Source organism: Sceloporus undulatus, chromosome 5 (genome assembly GCF_019175285.1).
Source record: "Sceloporus undulatus isolate JIND9_A2432 ecotype Alabama chromosome 5, SceUnd_v1.1, whole genome shotgun sequence".
Lineage (NCBI taxonomy): Eukaryota > Metazoa > Chordata > Lepidosauria > Squamata > Phrynosomatidae > Sceloporus > Sceloporus undulatus.
Genome location: NC_056526.1, coordinates 42107167 through 42119792, shown reverse-complemented (window position 1 = coordinate 42119792; position 12626 = coordinate 42107167). Strand labels below are relative to the sequence as shown.

General features: G+C 37.9%; 1 protein-coding gene across 3 annotated transcripts in view; it reads left to right on the top strand.

Annotated features, from left to right (window-relative positions):
* UTP20 (UTP20 small subunit processome component) overlaps positions 1–12626 on the top strand; it is an 83663-nt gene that overhangs the window by 21382 nt on the left and 49655 nt on the right. For all 3 annotated transcript variants that reach the window (XM_042470518.1, XM_042470519.1, XM_042470520.1), the window contains 7 exons: positions 982–1087; positions 1924–2074; positions 2872–2934; positions 3659–3826; positions 6527–6603; positions 7828–7907; positions 8179–8422. In XM_042470518.1, coding sequence (XP_042326452.1) covers positions 982–1087; positions 1924–2074; positions 2872–2934; positions 3659–3826; positions 6527–6603; positions 7828–7907; positions 8179–8422 — 889 coding nt within the window. The remainder of the gene's footprint in view (positions 1–981; positions 1088–1923; positions 2075–2871; positions 2935–3658; positions 3827–6526; positions 6604–7827; positions 7908–8178; positions 8423–12626) is intronic.

Here is a 12626-nt window from a genome sequence, read left to right as displayed (position 1 = left end):
TCCTCTTTCTGGGTTCTATTCATCTTATACCTTGATTATCTTGATTAAAATAATGACTTGGCAATCAGGAAGATATTTAGAGGTTGCAAAACCCCTGTGCTTTGTAAACTAGTGCGGTTTTGCTTTGTTTAATGCCAGTCCCTTATTCAGGAAGCTGCCTTGGACAAAATGGACTTTCTTGTGTCAAGGCGTGTGCAGCTTACTTCAAAAATAACAAAGCTGCTAACTTCCTCAATAGCCATTTTTTAATATGTAACCAAAAACTCAGTCCTGGCTAAAGAGTGGGAAAACAAAAATGTTTTTAAAGCATACCAAGAAATCCTTGAAGGGAGGGTCTGTTGGATCATCAGTTCCATAATTTGGATCCACAGTAGGGAAAGCTCTGTCCTATGTCCCAGCCAGGTGAGTTCTAAGGAAATCAGATGTTGAATAAGGCCTCTTATGACTTCTCTAGTATGCAGTCAAATTCTTACACTGTTCCCTGTTTCTTTTCTGGAATGCTCTCGATTTCCCTTGATTTTGTTTATACCATAGCACAGAATTTCTGTATGACCACATGGCTAAAATGTCCATATTGAATATCAAGAACAGAAAGGTCAAATGTGTAAATTATCTGCATCACTGACAGCAATTAAGATAAATGATGTGCATTCACATGTAAAAATTAGCACAGGCTCAGGTAAAAACAGCAAAGTCACAATGTGATAGAGCTGTTCTTCTAGATTGCAAGAGGGCCCATAATTATTTAGTTATTACTTTTCCCCACAACTTACATTATTTATGAAGTAGAGTGTTCAACATTCCAGTAGATATATTTGCAGCTTTTTACATGTAAGATAGTGGTATTAGAGATATCAAAGTAGCTATATCTTGTATTTTTATATTCTGTTTTAAATCTGAGTTGTCAAAGCACTTCTTAAAGAGGAATTTTGTATGTGTGTATACTGTATTAATATAAGTTATTCTGTTTCATTTTCCTAGGAAACTTGTTTGTGGCCTGCCAAGCTGTGAGCACACTGCTTAGCTTAGCGGAATCTTTGGAAATTCTAGATCTGTTACCAGTGGCGCATGTAAAGACTTTGTTGATGTATGTAAGAAAGAAATTTTGACTGTGATATATAAAATATTCAGTCTATGTGAAGTGTACTCATTTCCTGCTGGATTTTTCCAAAGAAGAACTGAAGTATTCTGAGACAAGACTTGCTTTGCCCAAAGCCCAATAGTAATGATTGGGTTGAGAGCCAGCATGGTATACTGGTATGCATGTTGGGCTAGGACAATGGGAGATCAGGGTTTGAATCACTCCTTGACCATGGAAACCCATTGGGTGATGTTGGATAAGTCACATTCTCTCAGCTTCAGAGGAAGGCAAATACAAACCCTCTCTGAATATTAACCGATGTTGCATAATCAGTGTTCATTGTGTATCAGAATTGGGGAATATATTCTCTGTTCAGTGTTGCCTTCAGTGGGGAGGTAATCTGTTGGGGCGTTTTGCTGTGGAATGGTTACTGATTGTGAGCTCTGAATTGGGAAGTCCCCAGTTTGAACCTCAGCTTTTCTGTGAACTTGCTAGCTGGCCCTAGGTAGGCTGTTTTCTCTAGCTTCCATTCGCCTATCTGCAGTTTGGGCAATAATAATACTGACTTACATTACAGGATAGTAAGGGATACACCAGGTCATGTATCTGAAGTTCTTTTGAACACTTGAAACCATTGTAAAATTGTTAAACATTATGTTGTTTTCAGGGCTTGGGGATTTATATATTTATTTATTGGACTTCAGCTCTTAGAATCCTTGAACCAGCATTACTTGATTCTGTTAGAAGTAGTCCAAAAGGAACTTTACTAGGTTGTGGTTATTTTACATCTTTTTACCCTTCTGTTTAAGTACTGTACACATAAATTTTCACTCTTTTTCCAGGACATTTCCTTCAGAGCCATCTGCACTGCTGTTGGCTGATCTCTACTCTACAAGGTTGGCCTTATGTGGTTATAGAGAGCACCTGTCTAAAGAGAATCTGATGGAACTGTTTTCTAAATTGCAAGACAATATTTCAAGCAGTATACCTAAGGTAAACTTATCAGCTAACCATTTAAAATTGAATGCATCATGTTTCCTAATTCACAAATAGTTACTCTTGAAATTCAGTTCCTTAATACAGAGCCTAGTGGTGTTAGCCAGATTTTGCCATAAAATTAGAGTAAAACATGTAATTACTATGCCCAGTGGTGAAATTCATCACATTTAGGGTATGTATGCTTGCATTTCAGCTAGTGTTCCATACTTAATAGACTGAATTATGCTCTCTGGTAGTATATATCTTACAAATGAACATGACTTTAAGGCAAAGATAGAACAAGCATGAATCAGATATAAGGATCAAAATCATGAGCTTTTAAAGATCCCCACAAAATTACATACCTCATGGTAACCATACTGGAATGACTCAGTTCAGGGAGAACATGAGCAGAACAAGAACTTGCATTAAAATTTGATCATATCAGTCTTGCTTTGAACATAGTTTACACTACGGAGAGGCATAATCTGTAATTACACATCAGTTTTTCATGTTGTGCTTAATACGCCTTATATACTGTGATGTTCCTTTGAATGAAACTGGAATATTCACTTTCTACTTCCCTACCATTGATTACCCCTTGTGTCTGTTCCTGTATCTGAGGAAATATGTTTTATTGACAAAAGTGCATGCAGAAAGCATAAATTACACTTTAGTCTAGTGATGCTACATGGTTTACAGTTAAGACTACTGCTGTTATTCCTTTTAGTCAGTGTATAATAATTGCATCTTTTCAGTGTACAGTGTACTTTACAACATAAATAGAGGTAATGAAATTTCCCTTTCAATAGGTACGGCTGTTGACAATAAGGATATTAAATCATTTTGATGACCTTCTTCCAGTAGAAACAGAGGTAAAGTTTCAAGTTGTAATTCAGTGAAGCAAATCTTTGTATGACATTCATGTAAAAATAATGCTGCTCAAATGCTGCTTGAACAGCTAAGATTGCTGTGGTAGATGAAACATTGTGGGATTCTTAGATTACGTAACAACATAACTGTGTTGATATGAGATTTTTCTGTCCAGGTAATCTTGGATTAGAACTGTGGTTAGTGAAAGCTTGATATTTGCTAGAATTTAAGAAAAGGTAATTTTATTCAGTCATGCTTTCTTTTTCAAAAAAAGTCACAAATAGCTAGGAATAGGAATTTAAATTGTATGTTGCAAATTTTTCTTCCTAATTGAAAAAAAGTTTATATAGGTCCAAAACACACTGCAGAAATAATCCAGTTTCAGACTGCTTTAACTGCCCTGGCTCAGTGCTACGGAGTCCTGGGAATTGTAGTTTATTGTGGCACCAGAGCTCTCTGACAGAGAAGGCTAAATGTCTTACAAAACTACAGTTTCCAGAGTTCCCTAGCATTGGGCCAGAGCAGTTAAAGCAGTTTCAAACTGGATTATTTATACAATGTGTTTTGGACCATAGTCTACTTTGGGGTTTCTTATTTTCCTTGTATATTAAATTTCATATCTTGGATCCTCAGCCAAGATTTCTATATGCTCGGGGACTTGTTTTCTTAGAATAAGATGTGTATGCATGCTGCCTTGTTTAAAGGAATGTTATGTATTTTTTCTAGTTTATTAAGGATGTGAACACTGGGGATCTGCAGTCTGTGTTCAATATACTGCTTCAAGCAGAACTTGTACCTGCAAGTGTCAATGATTATCGTGAGAAATTGCTCCACTTAAGGAAGCTAAGGCATGACATTGTGAAATCCCTGAACCCTGAGGGACCTTTACAGGAGGTAAAGTATTATTTATTGAAAGACACATCTCAACTTCTACCTTTTGTTTAAAAAAGGTCATGTAGGAGTCAGGTTTTACTTTATGGTTTTTTCATAATGGGTTTAAAAACACTGTGAGTGCAACGGTAGCTGGTTTCTAGAAACAGATTTGTCACAATGGCTGAGAACAAGAATGTCCCCATTTCTCTTTTTCACTTAAGGAAATGGGGAGACCCTGTGACCTGAGCCTGACCACTGTGAATTATGTTTTTAACTTTGCATTAATGAAGACTTAAGGAAGTTAGGTTAAAAAAGTTAAGTTTCTATTAGCAAAATTGAGGAAAGTTCTCTTGTTTATCTTTCAGATGAAAATGTATTTCCCTCTACAGTATTGTTCTCCAGAGCTTTCCATTCCACTAGTGAATTATTACCATGCCTTTTTTGATTAAGTACTCAATATGTCTGCTGACACAAAATGGCCAGATGTTTGCAAAGAAAAGGCTTATATGTTCTATTGACTACTGTTCCCCCCTCCCAACCACTACTCCCTAGGGATTGGGCAGGAATGGGGAATGTGTGTGACCATGGACTGCATACAACTTCCAGGTCTGTTTTTGCAAGGTCCGCTCAAAATTGGATAGTGTGGGAGGCAATTTTGGAACATTTTTGTCTTTTCCCCTTTAGTGTTTCATGTCCAGTTTTTTTCATGTCCCAACAAGTGACTGGGATGTTTTCTTTGGGTCAACATCCTATTGGGAAAAAGGCCTCTCCTGGTTCTAAATTGTCCAGAGTGAGCCAATAATGTGTTGAAACTACAACCCATGTCCCCTAGCTATTTAAATAATAAAATAATAAATCGTTTATTTCTAGCCCGCCTTTCCATGAGATCAAGGCGGGTTACAACATCATAGAGCAACAAACGATAAATATCAACAATACAATATAAAACAAAATCAGAGATCAAAATGCTTAGTACCCTTTTTGACATATTTGGCATTGTCTTTCTCAGTGTCTTGCCAAGATCTAATAGGCAGCTTAAGTTCATCCCCTACAACCATTCCAGGTCCTTGAGTTGCTGGTCCACCAATAAACATCATTATCCAGGCACCAGTATTAGGGAATTTGGGGCCAAAAATGTATTTTGTAGGTTGTATTGGGGTGCATCCCTCCAAGATCCCCTGTTAGACCAACATGCTTTTCTCAACAGTTGCCAACCCAGTTACATTAGTAAGACTCTCCTCTAAAGCAAAGTGTGAGGGGGAACATCTTATTTTAACTAAAAAGTCCATTAAAGAAGAGAAGGTTTTTTTTTTTTTTAAAAAAAAGAGTAACCTTTGAAGGGTTTTGTGTCTGGAGAAATTGCCTCTGGAAATCTAAAGCTTGTCCACCAGGGTACACTTTTGGTAATATGAGAAGATTGGGAGTAGGGAACGTAAGTGTGATCCTGCGCAAACAACCTGTCCTTGTATGCATTCTATATGGGAATAGGCAATATGACTAGTATGTCTCTGTACCTGAAGTGTAGGCAACGTCTGTGAGGCCAAGAGCAACTTTTGAGATTTAGCAAGTGCTTGAGGCCTGCACATTAATGGAGCATGGCCACAAGAGAAGGGACAGAGCTTAGCCTTTTCTTTCCTTCTTTAAAAATCATTTTTATTAATATTCTGCTTACAAGAAAATTGAATAAAACATGCAGAGAAACACAAAATACAATAAAATAAGATTACAGAAAAACTACAAGGTATGCTAGTATAATATTTAACAAAGAATGACTTAATGACTTCCAACAATATGTGCTTATATAATATTTACTAACATTCTGCCTCACTCTATAAACTATCTATTTATTAGTGTCATACTGATTTTCAAAATCAATAGTCATCATATAACCTTCATTATTTCTCAAAAGACCAATCAGGGATTTTCAATCAGGAGTTTCCAATCTTTCAAAAAGGTTATCAGCAATTTTTCTCTAATCAAAGTAGACAGTTTGTCCATCTCTGAAAACTCACTCGTTTTAAACAACAATTCTTCTTTAGAAGACAGTACGCCGCTCTTCTGTTTCTGAGCATATAAATAATCTTGCTGCCATAGTCATGTATTGAAGTAATGTATTCGATAACTCCTTTCCAGTTGTTTATCCATCAGCCCCAGAAGAAAAAAATTGGGTGTTGATTGTATATTGATCTTTAAAATTCTGTGCTTCGGGTACTTTTTAGCCTTTTTACAAGGTCACCACATATAGTAAAATATCCCTTTTTGTCATTCACATTTTCAACATACATAATTTGTTAGGTGTCATATACTAACAATACATTATTTTATAGCACTTTTCTTTAAGATCATAATATAAAGTAAATTTCAGTTCCTTTGACCACATTCTTTCTCATTGCTCCATTTGCATATTATATCCAAAGTTCTTAGCTCCTTTTATCATACAATCCTTTACTTGTTCTTCTTCCATATCAAATTTTAACAAAAGTTTATACATTTTACTAATCACATGTTCATTGTTTTTACATAATTGCAATTCAAATTCTGATTTATTTTGTTCAGAAACAGGTTTTTCTGTGAAATGCTATAACTATAGGGGATCAATTAAAATAATAAACTGGAAGTATTTAAGGGAAGCGTTTGTTGGAATAAGTATCACTCATCTGATTTTCTAAATAGTAATGATAGTTTAAAGATCAAAGCAAACATTTTGGAATGTTATTCTAGGTTCCTCTTCGGTATTTACTGGGAATGTTTTATGTCAACTTCAGTCCACTGTGGATTCCTGTGACTGAGCTCATAACGTAAGTATTTTTTCTAGAAAGTAAATACATTTACAGATATAACAATGTATTTTATGATGCTACATGTCTTTGGAAAGTGTTGTTGTTGTTGTTGTTATATTTGCATCCCGCTCTTTTCCCAGAACTGGGACTCAGAGTGGCTTCACAATATTTAAAAAAAATACAATTAAAAACATGGAAAAGAGGTGCATTAAAAAGGAATTAAATTATTACAATGTTAAAATAGATAGCTGTTAAAAGAATAAAATACATTTTAAACAGATAAAACTGTATAACACTTTAAAATGAAAAAACATTTCAAGCCGGTCCTTTACAACCATTCCATTTTAAAAGCCTGTCTGAAAAGGTAGGTCATAGACTGCTGGTGGAAGGCCAACAAGGAGGGAGCCATTCTGGTCTCCCTGGGAAGGGAGTTCCAAAGTCTAGGGGCAGCCACTGAGAAAGCCATCTCTTGCGTCCCCATCAACCGTGCTTGTGATGGAGGTGGGATGGAGAGAAGGGTCTCTTTTTGGCTGTGCTTTGTTTAAATCTGTGTTTTGTTCTATATAGCTCCTTTTTTGGGTGAAAGGAATGATAAAAATAAGTAAGTTTGGAAAATTAGTGTAACATGCCCATTAGGTGGATGTCTGCATAAGGTTTTGTGCACATGCTGATTGTGGGTAGCACCAAATATTGTGCAGTTTCTTGCACAGATTCTGTTAGCACATGGGGTTGCACACAGTCTCTTGCATGGGCCTTCCATAATATCTTAAGACTAGTTTTAAGACTGTGTTGTGCGTAATCTCCAGTAGTTGTAGAAGAAGAACAGTGACACTGATAGACTTCCTTTTGTGGCTATGTATTTTGGTACAAAATGTGAAGGAGAGTGTTTTTTTCCTTCCTTTCATCTCCGTGTTGGAGAATGGGGGAGAAAGGCACTCCTGCTGAATTTCTGCCAGTTATATCCATCTGAAAGGAACATAACTGCTTAGCTTGATATCTTTCTCTATTTAAATGGATAGGAGCAGCCCAGATGCATTTTGGGTATCTAATCTTCTGCAGAATCTTTTGTAATCCTTACCTTGGCAGTAAGGAAGCACTAAAAATGAATATTGGAAAGCGGTTAATGCTCAATAGTGTTTGCAAGTTAAACTAGACATATCAGTTAGTATTCAACTGGCTGTTCAAAGCTAACTAGTCACCTAATTTTCCAAAATACATTTTCCTTCATTTATTTTGTTTTAGTTCTCATGCAAATGAAATGGAGAACAAGCAGTTTTGGAAAGTCTACTATGAACATTTGGAAAAAGCTGTGTCCTATGCCGGTAAGACATTCCATAAAGAGGTTTAACCTAGCCAAGATCGAAGCTACTCATTAATTAAGTCTAAGGGTTGCTGCTATCTCTTTCCATGGGGTAGTCTCCTATAACAATGTCTTGCTGAGGTGAAGCTCTAAGTTAAGTCTTCTTGAAGATACGTTATTGTAGTCAAAACAATAAATACAATTTTCTGTCTACAATTCCCTAATAAGTGATTAGAAGCTATATAGAGATGTTTAAATATTAAAATAAATTGTCTTTATTGCTTTTTCTATAGAGAAGGAACTACATAATGAGCTTGAAGAAGAGCAGGAAGGCATTATAGATGTTGAAAAAGAGGAAGCCCACAAAGGAGATGTCATAACTTTGTATTTTGAACAGCTGAAATGTCAGATCTGCTGCAATGAAAGGACGGATCATGCAAATTTTAGGTTTCTGCTTTGGAAGGCAATGTCAAAATTTCCAGACAGAGTGGAGCCCAGGTCAAGAGAACTTTCCCCTCTTCTTCTAAGGTTTATTAAGTAAGTGAAAACTTTCACTGTGTAACAGAAATTTCAGAAAACTTAAATTTCTAGGATTTGCAGAGCAATAGGATTGGCAAGAGGACCTAGTAATTGAAAATCCATAAGTTTATTTCCAATTATCGACAAAGGAAAACAATGAACTCAGTGGAATTCAAGTTCCAAAAAGCTGAGGCCCCGAACAAGACAAAATGGCTCTTTTTATATTACTCAAGACAAAGAAGCTTCTTCAATACACCTGATTGGCTAATTACAATTTAAACATACAGAATTCTTACAATCAGAACAGAAATACATGCATACATTAAAACTGCATCATCACTCCTTACCCCCTCCTGTAGGAATTCAGTGGTTTTCCTCCTAACCTTGCTTCTGAATGTCCTTATCTCAGTACATTATGTTATGTCTTTTTACTGGTGCCAGCTTCCATCTAGGTCAAGACGCACTCATTATTCCTTTGCTCTAGTTTTCCCTAAACTCCAAGCCTTTATTTCAAAAACCATCTCTCTGGCTGACAAAGGTGACTCCATCTTTCTATAGTTTTTATTTCAACAAGGAATTTTTCCACCACACTGACAGCAAGAAAAAGGAACAAGTGTAACTCATAGAATCGTAGACTTGGATGAGACCACAAGGGCCACCCAGTCCAACCCCCTGCCATTCAGGAATACTCAGTCAAAACACTCCCAGTGGCCGCTGTTTAAAAACGTCTAAAGAATGATGCACCACCACACTTGGAAGTAGTGTATTCAACTGCCAATCAGCTATTACCATCAGGAGATTCTTTCTAATGTTAAAGTGGAATCCCTTTTCCTGTAATTTGAATTCATTGCTCCATGTCCTAATCTCTGGAGCAGTGGGAAACAAACTTGCTCCCTTTTCAATATGATACTCTTTTATATACTTATAGCAAGTAGCAAGTACATTTCTATACTTAGACATGGCTACCATGTCACCTTTTAACCTTCTCTTACCCAGGCTAAACATACCCAGCTCTGTAATCCACCTCTCACAGTACATGGTTTCCAGACCTTTCACCATTTTGTTATCTCCTCTGGACACGCTGTAGCTTATCAACATCTTTCGTGAATTGTGGTGCCCAGAATTGGATACAGTACTATCTATACTAACAACATTTAATATTAGCTAAATGCTAATATGACATAAAACATAATTGATTACTTTTTAAAAACAACTTGAGGCACTTGGTAAGGGACAAGTGCTTGCTTTATATGAAGAATATCCCAAGTTCAGTTCCTAGTGTCTCCGGGTAGAGCTGGAAAATACCCTCCATGAAACCAGAAGAACTACTTCCAGTGTTGATAGTACTAAGTACTGGACCAATGGTTTGACTTACTGTAAAGCAGCTTTCTTATGCTGACAGGTTATTCTCTGTTCAAACGTATATATGCATATAAAGAGCAAGTGTGGTGCAGTGGTTTAAGTGTTAGAGTAGGACTCTGGATGACCAGGGTTCAATCCATGTTTAGACATGGAAACCTGCTGGTGACCCTGATTATATCTAGCCAAGAAAACCATATGATAAGGTTACCATGAATCAGCTGGCTTAAAGGTTCATAACAATAAACCCTTATACTAAAATCTAAAACTGATAATTCTCAAAACCAAGACAGGAATTAGAATCATAGAATCATAGAATCATAGAATCGTAGAGTTGGAAGAGACCACTAGGGCCATCCAGTCCAACCCCCTGCCATGCAGGAAATCCAAATCAAAGCATCCCTGACAGATGGCCATCCAGCCTCTGTTTAAAGACCTCCAAGGAAGGAGACTCTATCACCCTCCGAGGGAGTGCATTCCATTGTCGAACAGCCCTAACTGTCAGGAAGTTCCTCCTAATGTTCAGGTGGAATCTCTTTTCCTGCAGCTTGCATCCATTGTTCCGGGTCCTGTTCTCTGGAGCAGCAGAAAACAAGCTTGCTCCCTCTTCAATATGACATCCCTTCAAATATTTAAACAGGGCGATCATATCACCTCTTAACCTTCTTTTCTCCAGGCTAAACATCCCCAGCTCCCTAAGTCGTTCCTCATAGGGCATGGTTTCCAGACCTTTCACCATTTTTGTCGCCCTCCTTTGGACACGCTCCAGTTTCTCAATGTCCTTTCTGAATTGTGGCGCCCAGAACTGGACACAATATTCTAGGTGGGGCCTGACCAGAGCAGAATACAGTGGCACTATTACTTCTCTTGATCTAGACACTATACTTCTATTGATGCAGCCTAAAATCGCATTGGCCTTTTTAGCTGCCGCATCACACTGTTCACTCATGTTCAACTTGTGGTCTACTTGGACTCCTAGATCCCTTTCACACGTAGTTTCATTCAGCCAGGTGTCACCCATCCTATATCTGTGCATTTTATTTTTCCGCCCTAAGTGCAATACCTTACATTTCTCCGTGTTGAATTTCATTTTGTTAGCTTTGGCCCAGCTTTCTAGTCTATTCAGGTCATTTTGAATCTTGATCCTGTCCTCTGGGGTATTAGCTATTCCCCCTAATTTGGTATCATCTGCAAATTTGATAAGTATGCTCCCAATTCTGTCATCCAGGTCATTGATAAAGATGTTGAATAGCACTGGGCCCAGGACAGAGCCCTGTGGGACCCCACTGGTCACTTCTCTCCAAGATGAAAAGGAGCCATTGTTGAGCACCCTTTGGGTTCGGCCGGTCAACCAATTACAGATCCATTTAACAGTTCCTTTGTCTAGCCCACATTTTACAAGCTTGTTTGCAAGAATGTCATGGGGAACTTTGTCAAAGGCCTTACTGAAATCAAGATATACTATATCCACAGCATTCCCTTCATCTACCAAGCTGGTAATTTTATCAAAGAAAGAGATTAGGTTTGTCTGGCATGACTTGTTTCTCTGAAACCCATGTTGACTTTTTGTGATTATGGCATTGCCTTCTAGATGTTCACAGACTCTCTGTTTAATGATCTGCTCCAGAATCTTTCCTAGTACTGATGTCAGACTAACTGGACGATAATTGTTGGGATCCTCTTTTTTCCCCTTTTTGAAGATGGGGACAACGTTTGCCCTCCGCCAGTCTGCTGGGATCTCTCCTGTTTTCCAGGAGTTTTCAAAGATTATTGCCAATGGCTCCGATATTACATTTGCCAGTTCTTTTAATACCCTTGGATGGAGTTCATCTGGTCCCGGAGACTTAAATTCATTTAGATTAATAAGGTGTTCCTCTACTATCTCTTTACTTATTCTGTACTGAAATGCCCCTATCCTGTCCTCTGCTCCATTATCCTCAGGTTGAGCACCCTTTGCCTTTTCTGAGAAGACTGAGGCAAAGAAGGTATTGAGTAATTCTGCCTTTTCTCTGTCTTCTATTCGCATTTTGCCATCTTCTCCACGCAGTGGCCCTACCGTTTCCTTCTTCTTCCTTTTGCTGCGGACATATCCAAAAAAGCCCTTTTTATTCTTCTTAACCTCTCTAGCAAGCCTGAGTTCATTCTGCGCTTTAGCTTTTCTGACTTTACCCCTACACATGCCTGCTATTTCTTTGAATTCCTTTTTTGTGATTTCCCCCTTTTTCCATTTCTTATACATGTTCCGTTTCAAACTTAGCTCGGTTGAAAGTTCCTTAGTCATCCATCCTGGTTTCTTGAGACACCTCCCGTTTTTCTTTCTCACTGGAACTGTTTGAAATTGAGCCTTCAGTATCTCCCTTTTGAGAAATTCCCATCCGTCCTGAACTCCTTTATCTTTTAGTATTTCTGACCATGGAATTGCCCTCAATACTTCTCTAAGTTTACTGAAATCCGCTCTCCTAAAGTCTAGGATGCGTGTCTGACTATGCCTGGCTTCTCCTTTCCACTGTATTACAAACTCCAGGAGAACATGGTCACTTCCACCTAATGATCCCACCACTTGCACCCCATTAACCAAGTCATCCTTGTTGGTTAGGATCAGATCTAAAATAGCTGACCCCCTTGTTGCCTCTTCCACCTTTTGGACCATGAAATTGTCTTCCAGGCAAGTGAGGAATTTGCTAGGCCTTGAGGATTTTGCTGAGTTTGACTTCCAACAAATATCAGGATAGTTGAAGTCGCCCATCACTACTACATCTCTCTTTTCTGACTGTGTGGTCATCTGTTCTAGAAAGATATCATCCAATTCCTCAGTCTGTCCCTAGTCATCAGCAGTTCATGATTGCTGTAAGATAACAGTTGT